The sequence below is a fragment of the Desmodus rotundus genome, chromosome 5 (assembly GCF_022682495.2).
Source record: "Desmodus rotundus isolate HL8 chromosome 5, HLdesRot8A.1, whole genome shotgun sequence".
NCBI classification, from domain to species: Eukaryota; Metazoa; Chordata; class Mammalia; order Chiroptera; family Phyllostomidae; genus Desmodus; species Desmodus rotundus.
In genome coordinates this window covers 45,839,382-45,857,161 of record NC_071391.1, presented here as the reverse complement: position 1 = coordinate 45,857,161, position 17,780 = coordinate 45,839,382, and the positions used below count along the sequence as shown (strand labels likewise).

Here is a 17,780-nt window from a genome sequence, read left to right as displayed (position 1 = left end):
AATTTATGAGACAGAGTAAATTAAAAATAAAAGCTGTTAACAGAACCTTTCAAAATTAATGATGAGATTGTAACGGCACTTAGAAAATACTGAACAGTGAATGTGAATAAAAATACTATTTCTCAAACTTGCAGAATGAGGCCAAAGTGATGCTTTACAAGAAAGACATTTACCTTTAAGGGAATCTGTGATGAAAGAATCAGAGCTGAAAATTAAAGAAAAACATTTAATTTCTTAAACTTAGTGAAATTTGGAAAAATAAAGAAGGAAATAACCACAGATGAATTGACACAGGTAAATTGAATTTTGGCAAAGAATTCAGAAATTGTAGCATTCCACATCAGTAAAAGCTATGTAGAAATGATGTGTTGTGCGGTTTTGACACAGACATTTCTGGAGTTTGAACTGGGGAGGTGTATAAAATGCCTGTGATGGACACAGTGGCCAATGCTAGAAAGAGGCGCGTGTCACCTAATACGCGTGCATACACGCGCATCTCTTTTTACAGATGGCTAACATTGGCAGGTGTTGGTGCAGGTAAACCAAACAGTTCACAAGATAAATTATAATGGAAATTAAACCATATTTAGAAGAGAAAAGTGATAAAAATGTCCCCAAATAGTTCAAAATAGATCTATTTTTATATATAAAGAAATATATGTGTATAATTTGTTTCACATAGGTGTATAGAGATGAATGATGTAGTTTTGCACCTACATGAATCAATTTTATATATGTGCAAATTTAATATATAGTTAAATATTATATTTAAATATTGTATTTAACATATAGATATTAAATGGGTATTTAAATAGATAATTAAAATTATATATATGTATACACACACACACACTTTGAAAAGTTTGCACATGTTTTCAATCTCATAGACTTTTTCCCAATAGCATGTATTCTTTTTTCCCAGGTGTTTCAGGATTATGACAAAACCCTTAGCACTGGGGAACGAAGCATACAAAATCACCAAATCGCACATCTTAGAGCTGGAAGAAGAGTGTGCACACACAAGCGAAGTTGCCCTGTACAAGTTTTAGCAGATATGTTCACTCACTAAGCTGAAGTCCTTAGATTTGAGAGTATACGTGGCACTAGGTGGCAGCGTCCCCTGGTGGTGAATGTCTGTACTTCATTATTTCTCCATTTTCTTTTCAGGGTTCTAGTGCTTCAGACTCTGGCCCCAGCAGCCCCTGGATGGCTAATCCTTCCATCCGGAGGACATTCTTCCCAGAGCCCCAAACGTAAGTAGCTGCCACAGTGGAGGTCTTCCAGCCACTTATCAGTTCTTCCTCCTGAAAAAGAAAAACAAGTCAGTCACGGGCATGCAAGCCCTACCTGGGTTCCCCCAATTAATCACATACTCTAGGCCTATATCTGTATATCAAACTGGCTTTCTTGGTTAAATGCCACTAACTCGGGTGAGCAAAATGGAGTCTCTGTTTGGAATGAAACCAAGCATTCTCTCTGTTTCCCTGTAGGAGCACCAAGGAAATTTCAGAACTTAGGAATATCCTACAGCAGCTGCAGCCAGGGACTTTGGGGCGTTCAGCTCTCATGGTACTTTCAGCTGCCCACAGGGCCCCCCCAGCTAGTGGGGTAAGCCCAAAACACAACCCTGCAGAACCAGGTCCCAGTCGTCCGGACAGTTCAGGTGAGGCCCCATGACCTACCTTTGGCTCCTTGCTCTCCCTGGCACCACCCTTCCTCCTTGTGTCCACCACTGCTCTACAGGGATAGCTCACAAATGGGACTGCATGTGGCAGGAAAGAATTGTCAGTGTCTTGTTACCAGAAGAGAAATCAAATACGGGATAGTGACTGAAAGGGCACTGGCCTAGGAATCAGGAATCCTTATCTCTTTGGGCGTCGATGCCCTCATCTTCAAAGTAAAGGAATTAAACCAATTCGTATTTATGCCTCTTACACTGTTAATGTTCTGTGATCACCTCAAATGGACAGTGAAGTCAGGGTGCGGGTGTATGGAGCTTATTGGAGAAATAAAGTGGGGGGAATACTGTGCTTGTATAACAAAGGAAGAAAAGATTAAACATTTTGGAGTTCCTACCTTGCACCAGATGTTGCTAGGCTAACTTTATCTAACTTTATTCTTTTTTTTTATGCCTTTTACTAACTTTATCTATTTGATGTCCACCACGAACTTACGAAGTAGACAGTGTTATACTCATTTTAAAAAGAAGCTGAGGTTCAGCAAGGTAAAGTATCCTAGTCACACAGCTCATAAGTGGCAGAGCCGGATGTGCACCCCAGAGCTCTTGTTCTTCTTACTGTTGTACCATAGATAGTAAGAACGAGAAAACAAAGTGGAGTTCTCACTGAAAAACCTTGGTTCCACTCATGGCTTCACTGAAAGGAAATGGTTTATTGTCATTTCAAAGACCTGAACAAATTAGTGAAATAATGAGTATATCATTTCATTGCAGAAATGAGTATATCATTTCATTGGTTACCTTTTGTTACATAACAATCACTCAAAAATTTTAGTGGCTTAAAACAATATTTATTATCTCACGCTTTCTCATGGTTAGGAATCTAGGCGTGGCTTAACTGAGTCCTCTGGCTCTGAATGTGTCGCAAGGCTGCAGTATCACAAGCTTCCCCTGGAAGGATCTGCTCCCTAGCTCACTCACGTGCTTGTGGGTAGGATTCAGTTCTACCGGGCTGTTGGACTGGGGCTTCCCTCACCTGCACCGTGAGAGCCTCTCCACAGAGCATCTCACAGTGTGGCAGCTTGCTTCACCAGAGTGAACAAGCAGGAGGGCGAGAGAGAGTGCTAGCAGGAAAGAAGTCCGTCTCATAACCTGATCACAGAAGTGACTTCTCACCACTTTGGCTAATTCTGTTCATTAGAAATAAGTTACTAGGTCCTGCCCACACACTCGGGGAGGCATGAATACCAGGAGGCAGGAATCCATGGGGCTCATTTCAGAAGCTGCCTACCACATAAGGGAAGGATGTAGTTTATTATTTTGAGATGGAGAATGGAAAGGAAACTAAACTTTTAGGCACCCTACCGGCTGGGCACTGGAGCTGTGAAGGCACTTTGAAACATATTAAATGCTGTACAAAGTATTTCATAAGTTCTGGATAAATAGGTAGGTGGTTGTTGCTGGGTTTTGTTACTCACTTGACCATCTCTGTGCAAGGCTCTGCTAGGGGCCAGGGATACCGCAGTAAATAAGACACAATGCTCCGACCCGCGTGGAGAGGCACATGTCAGTGTCACACAAGAGATCTAAAACTTAAAACTGTGGAAAGTGCTTCAAAGGCAAAGCAGGATAGGATGACCAGATTTGGATTAGAGAACCCAGGAAAACTTCCTCACAGGAATTAGCATTTCCTCTAACACTGAAAGATGGAGAATTAACCAGGAAAAGAGGATAGAAAAAATATTCTTCAAAGAAGGAACATCACCTGTGAAGGCCCTTTTGTTACTGAGCTAGACTGAAGGAGCATTTCTCACACAGAGCCCAGACCAGAGGAGCAGAACTCAGAAAATGAGGTGGGCAAGATGAAGAGACAGAAAATGCAAGCCCGCAGGTAAGTAGGTTCACCTGAAAGACCCAAATCACCTCCCCAAACCGTATTGCCCTCTTCACCTGTCTTCCCCACTCGTGTTTCAGTTACGTCAGAGGGCACCTTTATGTCTGGGGCTTGATCTTGCAGTCTGGACCCGGAGGGCAGAAGAGAAAAGATGTCTTTGTCCACACAGTGTCAGGTGTGGGGCCGGGCGAGGAGGTAGCTCTGTAGTGAACCAGAATTTGAAGCTGAGTACACCGTATTTCTTGGACTTCTGTACAGTTTAAATCTTTTTCTGCTTTAGTGGACACTGTAAAAAAAAATAAAAAGATAACCCCCCAGAACATGTGTGAAAATATTTCCATAGCATACATTCAATGGGGACTTGCATCTAGAATATCTAGGAACCCTTACAACTCAACAATAAAAGAACCTAGTTTTTTAAATGGACAAAGGATCTGAATAGATTTTTCTCCAAAAAAAGATGTACTGGGTGTACGCAGGGCCTGGGGGGATAGAAGAGTGGGGAGTGACTAGTAAGGTTTCAGAGTTTCTTTTGGGGGTGATACAAATGTGAAATTAGGTAGTTGTGGTGGTTAAACAACCTTGTGAATACCCTAAGGCCATTGAGTAGTGTACTTTAAAAGGATAAATTTTGTGGAATGTGCATTATATCTCAATGAAAAATAATCATAAACCTAAAGGCAGTAACAGAAGCTGTGTTTTCAGATGTTCAAAGGTTAAATGACCTCCCTAAAGTCAGATGCTTCAAGTGGGAAAACCAGGGCTCCCAACTCAGGGCTTCTGGCTCCATATCAACTAAACACTTTTTTCCCCCTAATTTAAGGTTCCTTCAGCCTTGTGGCTTCTTGCTAATAGCTGGTCTTTAACTGTTCTTTCTCACAGGCCTTTATCCTACTCGAACTCTCAACCAAACAGGAGGGGGAGAGCGAGGGCGGGGCAGAGAGAACACCGCCGACCCCAGGCCCCAGCCAGCGCTGTCCAGGATAGCGGAGAGTGCCCCCTTTGCTCAGGTGAGCTGCTTGGGCGCAGGGGCTTGTTGCGCGACTGTGGAATAGGAGATCTGGGAATGCTGCCCGGAAACATTTGAACTTGGACTCCTACCCTCTGTCTGCTCTGCGGTGATATACAAGTCTATATCGAGCACCTGCTCACACTGTGTTGGCCAAGCTGAGGAAGGGACGGGGGCCACGTCCTCAGGGGAAACGTGAAACAAACCAATATAAAACACTGTCAGATTTTTTTCTTACTCGAATTGTTTATACAGGGTTGCTCATTAGGACGCAATAGAATACTTAAAGAGGTCTTTAAAAATAACGTACGGGGAAAAAAGACAAAGATGCTATCAAAGAGGGCCTAGAATTTCCTTCATAACTTTTTCCTCTGTGTCCAAAGTCAACTTACTCTCTGATTCTCTGTTCAGATGTTACTTGTTTACCAAGTCTCTGATCTTCTCAGGTAATTTCTCCCAGCTGAGCTCCTGTACCCTTTCTGATTCCTGTGGGCTTAGCGCTTCTCACCTTCTGCTTTGTGTCATAGTTACTTGTGGCCGTAGCTTATCTTTACCCCAGACTCTGCAGTCCCTAAGGACAGGCCTGGCTTTAAATGCCTCAGCTCCCAGCACAGAGTCAGGCACGTAGTAAACACTTGAGAAACGTTTCGCGGATTCGTGACTGGATAGTGTCTCTATGTAAAGTCTTTAGTTCCAACAAAAACAGCTGCATTTTGACAGGCTGCTTGGGGTGCATCCTGCCTGGGAGTAGTTCCAATTTTGCTTATCTTTCTCTCCCCCTTAGGCTCCTTCAACATTGAGACTCTTCCCCAGCACGCTGCCACTTGTGGGGAGACCTCCCCACCTAGGCCAGCCTCTCCCTCCTCGTCACCACCTGTATCACCATCTGTACTGTGGGTGTCCTCAGAGAGCTCATCACCTGTTTCCTGGGTCCAGTGCCCTATCTGCCAGTTGCACTTCTCAGCAGGAGAAGTAGAAGAACATGCCAGCATGTGTGGGGAGGTCCCTGAGGCATGAGCCTTGAGAACCTGTGGTCTGAGCCCCTTGCCGTCTGTGACTAAAACGGGAGTGGGTCTCTTGACAGTAAAGAAGGGCTGATGAGGCCAAGCGCTCTCTCTGCCTCCCTCCACTCACTCCCTCAGGACTCTGCCTGATGGCACCTCTGGGCCCAGCCTGCTCCCCACTCCCAGTTGTCAAGGCTTCTGTCACCATGGCGCCTTACTTTCCCAAGGACAGCTTCATCCTCTTCCCCTTTGGAACTTGTGGTGTAGGACTGGTGATCCCTCACGGGCTCTGGGACACAGTCCAGATGTCCTCCCCTAGAGAATGGTGTGCATCCTTGTGCCCATTTTCCTGAATGGGAAACTGAGGCCCTGTGGAAAGACATACTGCCTGATAAATGAGATCCTGGGCTGTACTGGGAAGGTGATTTTTGAGCATGAGACTGACCTCCAGCATTCCGTAAACTTCACTCCCCCAATGTTTTGTGGGTTCTCTTTCTAGATATAATTACATAACCATGTTGCTTTGTGACTTGAAGCATGTTATTTATCTTGGACCCAGAATTAACCTTCAGTAACAGAGGTAAACCTCTGTCCTGTCATAGAGATCAGATGGGTTAATGGCCGAGGAATGGTTCTGGGCTTGGCTGGGAACCTTGGGCAAAGCCACATCCCCACCTGTACAATAAGGCAGTTGGACCAGAGGGTCTCTGAGGTCTGTTCCAGCTGTGGCTTTCTACATTCTATTCCCACCTTTTCTGAGCAACTGTGTCCTCTCTGCCCCTTCCCAGAAAGTTCTGTTGTGTGGCACTAACATCAGTTCCCCTGGTCTCCAGGGCACAGGGCTGAGAGGGAGCAGCTGGTCCTAGCAAAGGGGGGGCCTGGGCAGAGTTTTAAATGAGTAGGAAAGAGGCAGCTGGACACAGTCAGGGGAGCAGGCAGAGCAGGAGTTCCATTCTTCAGGCTGTGCCAGCAAAGGTGGGTGGAGCCATGGACCCTCCCACGGTAAGAGGACCTCTGCTCCCCTACCATTCCCCATCCTGGCCCTATTTTTGGCTGTGATGAAAACATATTGACCAAGAAGAGTGGCAGGTGGACCCCTTTTAGCTGCAGCGCAGGTGGTGGGCATCACCATGTGGGAAGGAAAGGAGCCCTTGGGGCCCCAAGCCTGAGCCCCAAAGAGAAGAGCAATGAGGATGGTCTGGGCCTGATAGGAAGGAGGGACAGGCAGCACTGGGGGGGAACACCACCCCACGTTGGAGGGGGCGAAGCCCCTCCAGCAGGGGGAGAGTTTGGTGGAGGCTGAATATGTTGGGGTCCTGCCATGACGCCCGGACAGAGCTCAGGGGCTTGGGGAAAAGCCCAGTTCAAAGACCCTCCTATGTGGATGTGTCTGGACCTGTCTGTCCTTCAGAGGCTCTGGGACTTCCAGAGGGATGAGCAGCCAGGGGATGAAGTCAACAAGATGGGAGCCAGGTTCTGCACGGGTGCTGTGCTCCGTGTGCGGGGTCAGGCTCCCGGTGCAGCCCTGTCCAGTCACTTCAACCTCCCCTTTCTCTATGTACCCACATTTGGCCGCACTGTGCGGGTTCCTGTGAGGGGGGTGGCTGTGCTGAGGAAGCAGCCACCAGTCAGACCCAGTCCTGGTACTTTCCTAACCTGAGCACCCACATAATAAAATGGTGACTAAGACAATTTTTGTTGGTATGTGTTTGGAACAGGGTTGAAGGTGGGAGGGTGAGGGGGCCCCCAGAACAAAGGGGTTTGGAAACTCGGAGTCCCACCCTCTCTACTCCTTCACCCAGCCACAACCTAACTGGACAGAGATCGTGAACAAAAAGCTGAAGTTCCCACCTCCACTCCTGGGTGCCATCCAGGAGGGGCAGCTGGGCCTCGTGCAGCAGCTACTGGAGTCAGGGGTGGAGGCCCCAGGCGGCGGGCTGGGCAGACCCCTGCGGAATGTGGAGGAGGCTGAGGACCGCTCCTGGAGGGAAGCTCTCAACCTGGCCATCCGCCTGGGCCACGAGGCCATCAGTGATGTGCTGTTGGCCAATATCAAGTTTGACTTCCGGCAGATCCATGAGGCACTGCTAGTGGCAGTGGACACAAACCAGCCAGCTGTGGTGCATCGCCTGCTGGCCCGGCTGGAACGGGAGAAGGGCCGCAAAGTGGACACCAGGTCTTTCTCCCTGGCTTTCTTCGACTCATCAATCGATGGCTCCCGTTTTGCACCTGGTGTTACTCCACTCACCCTGGCCTGCCAGAAAGACCTGTACGAGATAGCACAGCTGCTCATGGACCAGGGCCACACCATCGCACGGCCCCACCCTGTGTCCTGTGCCTGCCTCGAGTGCAGCAATGCCCGCCGCTATGACCTGCTGAAGTTCTCCCTGTCCCGCATCAACACCTACCGCGGCATCGCCAGCAGGGCCCACCTCTCGCTGGCCAGTGAGGATGCCATGCTGGCCGCCTTCCAGCTCAGCCGGGAGCTCAGGCGCCTTGCATGCAAGGAACCTGAGTTTAAGGTTGGTTTCTCATACTTTCCCCTGGGTGCCTGGGTATGATTGGGCCTATGGTGGGTGTCCTGGAAAGTGGGAAACAACAGAAAGACGATGAGGCCTTGCTCTGTTCTCAGGAAACTTCCATTTTGATGGGGAGTCACAGAATCCCACCTTGAAGGGGATTCATTCTAGTGGCAGAGAGCTGTCACTTTAGGCACACCTTATCTTATGGCGGTAGCACAAACCCCACCCTATGGGTCTGTCTGAGGGAGGAGCGAGAACACAGACAAACAAAAGTGACTGGACAGACAGACGTTTGGTAGAACCTGTCATCTCTGAATACCTCCCATATGGTCCCACCTACAGCGTGGTGTGTTGGGGCCTCAAGTCTGTGATCACAAGCAGGGAGAGGGCAGAGGGAGGCAGACCAGACACTCCCAGGATGCTCAGCTTCACTCAGTGCCTATGTGGATGGTTCCACAAAAACATCAATGCCCAGAAAAGAGAGGTCAGGAAGCTACAGCTCTTGTGTTCGTGGCAGACTCCTTGGAAGAAGCAGGATTAATCCTGGCTGCGCAAGTGGGTGGTTTAGTAGAAGTGGAGAGGAGTCAAGGTGCAGGCTCCGTAAGGCTCTCAGGTAGCAGAATTAGACACAGTGATGTGTGCAGGGGCCTGAGCACAACAATGCTTGAGCGGGGCCTATAGAAGGGACTGGTCAGGGGTTTTGAGCATCACCCATCCAATTTCATCCTTCACTCAACCGCCTATGTCCCCTCTGTGCCAGGGAGACTTGGTCCCCATGCTCAAGCAGAGGAAACAGACAAGGATATTAAAACAAGGCCTAAGGCAGGATATGACCTGAGCCAGGAGCGCTGGGGCAAGCCTGCTGCTTCACCAGGGTAGTGGGAGGAAGGCTTGGAGGATGAAGAGGGAGCTGTACAGAGCAGTCCTCTCCCAAGGGCTTCCCCTCCCTTCTCACAGCAGCCCATAGGAGGAAGCAGCAGGAATTATCATCCCCCTTTCCAGGCAAGGGAGCGGAGGCCTGGAAAGGGGAAGAAACTTACTCTATGTGACCCTGCCCAAGGGACAGTGCTGGGACTCGGGCCTGGCCTCCTGAGATCCTAGGCTGCATTCTTTCTGGGGTTAGGGCCCCAAGTAAAACCAAGGAAAGGATGGGTAAAGCAGAGGCAAGATCTGCCTCACTCATGTCTGCCTCTCCTGAAGGGAGAGACTTCTGCCAGCGGGGTCTCTCACATAAGGTAGGTGCTCAGGGAGGCTAAGTAAATGAACAGGAGAAAGGCCTAAGTGTAAGAGTAGAAGTGTGACAGGAAATAGGAATTAAAAACAGGAAGTACAGGGATGGGCAAAGGTGGCAGAAGGATTTGGGTTGAAATTACTTAGTGATGAGACAGAGGCAGCACCAGATGCAGTGACATAGGAAGTACCTCGTTACTGTAAGGATGGGAGATGAAGTAGCAGAGAAGAAAGGAATGGATGACCCAGGGTGACACCAGATGTGGGGAGTGATGGCCCAAGGGTAGGACAGAGGTGGCCCAGGCTCACTGTTGTGTGGATGGGGGGCTGACAATGGGGCAGGGTCTACAGGGTATCAGGCACACATGGACCTGCTTCCCTACAGCCCGAATACATTGCCCTGGAGTCACTGAGCCAGGACTACGGCTTTGAACTGCTGGGCATGTGCAGGAACCAGAGCGAGGTCACTGCGGTACTCAATGACCTGGATGAAGACAGCGAGACTGAGCCCGAGGCCGAGGGCCTGGCCCAGGCCTTTGAGGAAGGCATCCCCAACCTGGCAAGGCTGCGACTGGCCATCAACTACAACCAGAAGCGGGTCAGCTGGGCCCTACCAACCACCAGCCCCCACCCCTGCCCGGCCCTGATCCCTTGCCCTGCCACCTCTAGGTATCCCCACTCCAGCCCTAAAGAAGTCCTTTCCCCGTCCCTCGGGACCCTCTTAGACTTGATTCTGAGCACCCTTCTATCTAGGCCCCTGATCCTATGGGTCTCCCACCCTCCCCTCCTACCTTCAGTCTAAGCCCCTAACCTCTCCCCAGCCCTTGGAAGTCCCGTCGCCCGCCAGGACCCCACCGGCCCTCCAGACGTCTGAGTCTTACACTCAGCTCGGCCTCTGGCCTGCTGAGTAATTTGGTCTGTATTTTTCTGTTGTTCAGTATCTTGCTCTATTCAGCAGGGTTAGACTATTTCTCTCAGGACATAGATATCAACTGACTCCATTATTTGATGCCCTCTCTCATCAGAGGCCCTCCCCTCTAAGCCAAAGGCAGGCTCCCTTTCCAGCCTCCCCCAACTCCTTACTCCTCCCTCCCTCTCACATACTTTCTGATATCCTAGCCCACCAGGGTCTTCACCAAGAGCTCTCCTTCACAATGGCCCCCCCAAGATACCAACCCCCACTTCCCCTGCTCCTCTCTCCTCAAGACCATTAAGGCTGGTGCCCCACACTACTAAGAAGACAGGAGACCCTGAAGGTTCTGGGACTTGGATGTCCTGTTCTGGAGAGTCCAGGGATATCTGAGCTCAGGCTCTCCTTCATAGACAGGAAAGCAAGGCCCAGAGAGGGGTGGGGCCTGTGCAAGGTCACATGGCAAATGTGTTGCCTCCCTTCTGAGCTGACTGGTCTGGGGAGGAAAGAAACATGTTCAATCTGTAGGGCAGGGAAGGAAAGGCTGTGCTCCCCGTTGGCTCCTGGCTTCCTCCTCCCTGCCTGTTGGCCACCCCATCTGTGTACACCCCGTCTCTTCTTAGTTTGTGGCACATCCCATCTGTCAGCAAGTCCTGTCCTCCATCTGGTGTGGAAACCTGGCCGGCTGGCGTGGAAGCACCACCATCTGGAAGCTATTTGTCGCCTTCCTCATCTTCCTCACCATGCCCTTCCTCTGTCTTGGCTACTGGCTGGCGCCCAAGTCCCGGGTACTGAGAATAAAATTAATAATATCTGTCACTTTTTGAGCACTTGTTTCCTGCCAGGCCCTGGGCAAGGCACTTTGGGAATATTCCCATTAAGTAATTTGAGGTGACCCTGGAAGGTAAGCATTACTCCTCTAATACAGGTACAGGCGACAGAAGTGCTCTTTTTGTTGAGGGGATACATTGTAACAGCAATCAGGATTTAAGCTGAGGTCTGTCTGCCTCCAAAGCCTGAATCCTATACACAACCCTAAATTCTCCTAAAAGTGACTGCTACCCCAACTGACAAATTCTCTGGGAGCTCTTGCGGGCCCAGATAATTTAACTGTTTATTCAACAAATATTTCCTATAGAGCCTCCTGTGAGCCAGGCATAGTGCCTGCTGCTGGGCTACGATGTTAACCAGCAGAGGACCGGGGAGAGCGGTGTCCGGGGAAGCAGGAACAGCATGTCTGGGGCTCCAGGGGAGGAGAATATAAAGTAGCAGAGAAACTGAAAGGAATTCTGTGCTGCTAAAGTATAAGTGCAAATAGCCAGTAAGTGTAAGTAGCCAGGTCTCTCAGAGCTTTATAAGCAATGATGGAAGCCACTGTGGCCTTTTTTAAAAAAATTGATTTTACAGAGAGAGGATGGGGGAGAGAGACAATGATTTGTTGTTCCAGTTATTTATGCATTCACTGGTTGATTCTTGCATGTGCCCTGACCGGAGATCAAACCTGCAACCTTGGCTTATTATTGGGATGATGCTCTAACTAACTGAGCTACCCGGCCAGGGCCCCTTGCAGGCTTTTAATGAGGTGAGTGGTTCCATTAGTTTCGTGTTTTAGAAAGAAAGCTCTCTCTACTAGTGGTAGAGGATGGAGTGGGGAGGGGGCAGGACTTAGGGAGACTTCAGAGTGTGAGAGAGAGAGAAGATGTAGAGATACCGTTAAGGATCCTGGCCTAGATGGTTGGGTCATTTTCTAAGATGAGTACACAGGAGGAGGAGGAAAAACGAGTTTGAGACAGAAGATGATGAATTTATTTTGGTTTTTCATGGTTGTGATTGAAGAGCCTGTCAGACCTCCAAGGGAAAGTCACTTTACCTCTGGGATCCTCAGTTCCTTAGCCGAAAAAAAAAATGGGGATGATAATATCCACCTCAATTGGTTGTGAAGGAAACAATAGATATGATAGTGTGAGGCCTAACTGATAGTAAATTCTTGATAGAGGTCTGAATAAGGGAGTGAGCGAAAGGGGAAGTCACGTGTGGGCTGAGCGTTCCTGTTCTTCCAGTACAGGGGGAGACACTGAGAACAGGACTCTGAGACCCCTGTTCTCGCTCCTCCCCCGCAAGCTGGGCCGCCTGCTCAAGATCCCCGTGCTGAAGTTCCTGCTGCACTCTGCCTCCTACCTGTGGTTCCTCCTTTTCCTGCTGGGAGAGTCCCTGGTCATGGAGACGCAGCTGAGTACCTTCCGTGACCGCAGCCAGAGCGTGTGGGAAACTTCACTGCACATGATTTGGGTCACAGGTACAGGCGTGGGGCCTTTTATTTGTGGCAATCTTCCTCAGGGAGCCCCCAATCCGTTCTTTGTGATGAGTACCCCAGTGTGGGGGGGCACCCCTGTAGATGCCCCTGAACATAACCAGACCCCTTTGGGCTCCAGCACACCAAGGGGACTTTTCCCTTCATTCCTAATAACCTGGCCCTATAATAGGTTCCATGAGCAAGGACCCCATTCTTCCCCCACCTGACACCAGTGGTAGCAACTGGTGGGTAGCACACTGTGGAGGTTCCCATCCTTTCACTGGTGGGAAATGTCAGGTGGGAAATTACCTTGGTGTAATGGTACCTTGTAAGTACACCACCAGGCAATCTATCCCAAAGGTCATGGAACAGAAAGGCTTACAGACCGAATTAAGATGCTTCAATCAACCCATTCATTAAATCCATAAGTGGTATACTTATGATGGTATTATTAAGAGGACCAGACTTGAGGTTTGAGCAGGGGATGCGAAAGCCAGAAGTTGCCTGAGCCCAACCCGTGCGCTATGGGAGAAACCCCAGGGGAAGTATGTTTCGCCACAGCTGTAGCTTGCCAATCACCCTGATGGGCAGCTGGGACTTTTCTTTGCAATCTTCAGACAGAGGACATGTGGGGGCCAGAATGGCTATCACCAGTGCATAGGTGATTTAAGATCTGAGGAATCCTGAGTGCCTCGTCTACCTCATGAATATTCAGTGTGTCATGAATATTTAGTGTCTACCCATCCCGGTCTATGTATCTTCACACACATATGCTCTGCTTACTTTATTTGTTCACCCAGATAGCTAACTTATCTCTGCTTAATATGTTCCATCCGTTTTCTTGGGGTTTTCTTCTACAGCAGAATTGAGTATTCTCAAACAATTCAGCAATGCAGTTTACAAGAATCCCCAGAACTCGGGCTTGTTAGCTCAGTAGGCTGCACTGGTGGCTCCTTCTTCAGCTACCTCCCCCCTGCGCCCCCCCATTTAGCTCTAGCTTACTTAGCAAACTCCAAGCCACCAGTACACTAAGCCCATTGCTCCTCCCTGTACCAAGCTAATCAATGATGCCCAAAGGGACATGTGGCCAAAAAAACTCTAGGGGAAGAAACCAAAACAGTCCAAGAGGGAAAGTTTCTCATCTCATCCAGTTATTTATTAAACATTAGTGGCCTGTTCCTGCCCACGGGGGAAGAAAAGTCATAAGAAAAAAAACTCATTTCTTCTTGCAGTAAATGCTTGTGTGTACCCCACTGTGAGTGAAGGCCTATGAATGCACAGATAAATTAAACACAGCTCCATCCCCCCGTTCAGCATGCATTACTGAGCATCCACCGCACCTCACCAGGTGCTCTTCCTGCTGTGGGAGCGGGTTCAGTGCCTGACCACATCATGTTCCTGCTTGTCTTCAGGCCGGTGCTCACTCGCTGTCCCCAGAGCACTCTCCCCTACACCCAGCTGCTCCTACTCCTCCGTCAGGTCTCATCGTAAAGGTTGCTTTCTGTGAGAGGCTTTCCCTGGCCCCTAAATGAGGGTGGGGGCCCATTTCCATAACAGCTTCTGTCTCCCTGCTCTGCAGCCTTAGCATTTCCCGCACTCGATCATAACTGCTTGGCTACTCGCCTGTCTCGCTCACTAGATTATGAATCCTGGGGGATCAGGGGCTGTATCTGTCTTATTCACCACAGGATCCCACGGGCACATGGTAGGAGCTTAGTAAATGTTGGTTTAACAATGACTAGGGCCCTTGTTCTGGGCACTGGGGACAGGGAGGTGAATGGACAACGGTCCCTGCCCCTGAGGGGTTCCAAACTGAGAGGTGAAGGAAGACAGGCCCCAGCAGTGCCCCACAGAGATGGCATCACAGAGGCAATATTTGACCTGGGCCACAGAGATAAGCCTGGCTTCAAAAGGGTGGGGGAGGGCATTCCAGGCAGACAGAACCGTGAGTGCAAAAGCACAGGCTTGTGTCCAGAGACTGGAAAAGAACACAATGTGCCAATCACCTGGCTAAGCGGGGTCCATCTCCTAAGAACCCCCCTCCCCCAGGTCTGGCATTGGACCCCATGCTGACTGATACTGAGCAGGTTGATAACTTGGACCACCTTCAGATCAATATTCTTTAAATATTTGTCCAATATTTATTTCGTGGAAGGCAGAAAAAAACAGATTTAAATCATTCCCTCCCAATAATCAGCCTCTCCCAGGTCTTCCTCACCTTGAACGCCAGCTGACAGGGATCGCTGGTGCGGGCCACGCCACAGAGGGGTCGGAATCAGTCAGGAGTCTTTATTTTCACAAAAAATCACTGAATGTTTCATTTTATCGACTTCATCCCCGTGATGTTTTAGCCCTCACCACCACCGTGGGTAGGTCCCCCCCCCCCCCTTAACCTGGCTCTGCTGCCTCCCCCTCAGGCTTCCTATGGTTTGAGTGTAAGGAAGTGTGGATAGAGGGCCTGCGCAGTTACTTCCTGGACTGGTGGAACTTCCTGGACGTGGTCATCCTCTCCCTGTACCTGGCGTCCTTTGCGCTGCGCCTCCTCCTGGCCGGGCTCGCCCACATGCATTGCCGGGATGCTCCCAATGGGGCTGCCTGCCACTATTTCACCTCGGCTGGTGAGTGTCCCCCAACTCAGCCCCGAATCCCCAGTCCCTTCTCCTACCGGGCTCTCAGCCTCAGCCCCCATGCCGCCCTACACAGAGAGAAGTGAGTGGCGCACAGAGGACCCCCAGTTCTTGGCTGAGGTGCTCTTTGCCATCACCAGCATGCTCAGCTTCACCCGCCTGGCCTACATTCTGCCGGCCCATGAGTCGCTCGGCACTCTGCAGATTTCCATTGGCAAGATGATCGACGACATGATCCGGTGCGTACTGCGCGGGCCCAGGGCCTCCTCCCCTTGGATAGACTCCACTCGTCACTGGACCTCCTTCTGCAGCCCCCCAGCTCTAGTTAGCACAGCGGTACCACGTGGGTTCCTTGCATAAGCTCCAGAGGCCTCTGAGAACCTGAACCTATAGGCAAAGTGTGGGGTGTAAACGCTCACTTCTCTGCAGGGCCAGTCTATAACACTGGTCTAATTCTCAGGGTCCCACGACCCCAGAGAAGGTTAGGGACAACTGACAGCAGAGAGAGCCCTTGGCTGGGAGTTCCAGTTCCAGTTCTGTCACTGTCTCTGTGACCCCCTTTGGCCTCAGTGTTTCCATCTTTGTGGTAAGGGCCCTGGACTCGGGGGTCCCTGTGGACCCTTCCCACTACACAACTGCTCTTTGAACCCATGGCATTATTTAGTCTTCCAGGTGTTTATCACCTAAACATTTACAGCCAAATCTGACTTCTTACCCTAATCAGAGCCCGTAGTTAATGTCGGCTTCCCTGGGGGCCGGACTGGGCACCCTTGGTGAGAAAGCTCTGGCTCTGCCTTTGGACATCCTCAGCTCAGCAGAGCCTGGAGGAGAACCTCCCACCCCACCCCAGGACTCTTTCCGCCTATCCCGTCAGAGCCAACTCACTCTCACATGTGGCTTTCACTCTGCTGGTGTTCAGTGCTGGACCCCTGACCCTCACCCCCTCCTGAACCACATCTCCGCTTCTTAGTCCCTCCCTGGGAGACTGGCCCATCCCAGCTTTGACTGCTTTAACTCTTTTATTCCAGAGAGAGAGCTCCTGATTCCACACTCATTTAACACTCTTCCTCATTTCCCACCCCCTAACCTCCCCATTCTTAATAGTAACCAAATTAAATACTTGTCAAGTAGAGAGGCTGAGCCTGAAAGGTCACCAATCCCATCCTTCTTCCCCCGATCTCCCAGGGTGGAGACTTGCCTGATCCTCCCTCATCCCACCCCTTGCCAGGTTCATGTTCATCCTCATGATCATCCTGACTGCCTTTCTCTGTGGCCTCAACAACATCTATGTGCCCTACCAGGAGACAGAGCGGCTGGGCAAGTATGCCAGGGTGGAGGCAGGACGGGCAGGTGGGGGTCTGGGACCCTGCAGCTTGGAACTTAGCAACCATTTCTTTCTACAGCTGCTCCCTCCCCTTCTGTTCACTCAGTAATTAATAATTATCTGGTTCGGTGAATCACTCTCTTATTTATTCACTCTTACTTATTTGTTCATTTACTCATTCATTTATTCAGCCCCTCACTTTCTCCCCAAACTTTTAGTTTGAAAGATATCAGTTCTATGAAGAAGTTAAAAACACAGTTTTAAAACACAGTATAAGGGACACCAATATACCCTTCATCTAGCTTTACCAATTGTTAATGTTTTGCCACATTTTACTTGATCTCTTGCTCTTCATTCCTTTTATTTTCCTGGAAACATTGAAAAGTAAGTTGCAAATGTCATGACATTTCACCCCTAAATCGTCGGATGCTTCCTAAGAACATAACCACAAAACCATTATCACACTCAAAAAAGTTAACATCGATTCTGTAATATTATTTCCTATGCTGACCTGAGAAACCTGAGATCTGATCTGGGATCATGCATCACACGCTGCTGTCACATCTCTTTTATCTCCTGTGATCCAGAACGCCCCTCTGCCTTCTCTTTGTCTTTCAAAAGTTCACAAGTGAACTTTTTGGAAGAATACAGACCAAGTTATATTGTAGAGAGCGTTACATGGTTGGGACTTGTCTACTTCCTCATGGTTAGATTCGAGTTAAGCAATTCGGGCAAGAACACACCTAGCTGATGATGTGTACTTTCCATCACATCGCATCGGGAGGCGCACGGTGTCAGTTTAGCCCATTGGTGAGGTAGTTAGGGGTGTTTCACGTTTGACAGGCAGAAGTACAATGCATGGGATCAGCGTTTAGAGAGAACACCTTGGAAGCAGTGTGGAGGATGAAACAACAAGGGAGAGACTGAGTCAGAGACCGGTTGCGGAGGTTGTCGCAGTAATCTAGGCCTGAACTGGCACTGAACTGGAGGGAGTGAGACAGATTTACAAGTAAATACAATAGGACCCATCCTGTTGTGGTCAGGTCTGTGAGTGTCTCACGGATATGCACTTTCTGCTGGAGGTAGAAAAGGAGGTCCAGGGATGGACCTTCTTTTCTGGAAGAGGTAGCATTGGAGTTACTACTACTGTGGTCCATACCACCATCCTCTCTCACCCAGGCCATGGCAACAGTTTCTCTGGTCTCCATGCGCCCCCATCTGCTTCTCTTCCATTCTACTCACAGCAGCCAATGTGAAAATCAGGTGTCACCCCTCTGCTTAGAACTCTT

General features: G+C 49.5%; 1 protein-coding gene across 6 annotated transcripts in view; it reads left to right on the top strand.

Annotated features, from left to right (window-relative positions):
- XNDC1N (XRCC1 N-terminal domain containing 1, N-terminal like) overlaps positions 1-17,780 on the top strand; it is a 40,145-nt gene that overhangs the window by 16,731 nt on the left and 5,634 nt on the right. For 5 of the 6 annotated variants that reach the window (XM_045181801.2, XM_045181800.2, XM_053925794.2 and 2 more), the window contains 5 exons: positions 1,168-1,253; positions 1,491-1,663; positions 3,497-3,569; positions 4,455-4,582; positions 5,366-6,114. In XM_045181801.2, coding sequence (XP_045037736.2) covers positions 1,168-1,253; positions 1,491-1,663; positions 3,497-3,569; positions 4,455-4,582; positions 5,366-5,598 — 693 coding nt within the window. In that variant the 3' untranslated portion in view covers positions 5,599-6,114. Of the gene's footprint in view, positions 1-1,167; positions 1,254-1,490; positions 1,664-3,496; positions 3,570-4,454; positions 4,583-5,365; positions 6,115-6,373; positions 6,420-7,387; positions 8,108-9,722; positions 9,936-10,870; positions 11,036-12,368; positions 12,544-14,957; positions 15,159-15,243; positions 15,407-16,395; positions 16,489-17,780 lie in introns of those variants that run through there. The other variant, XM_053925795.1, reaches the window with a different exon arrangement.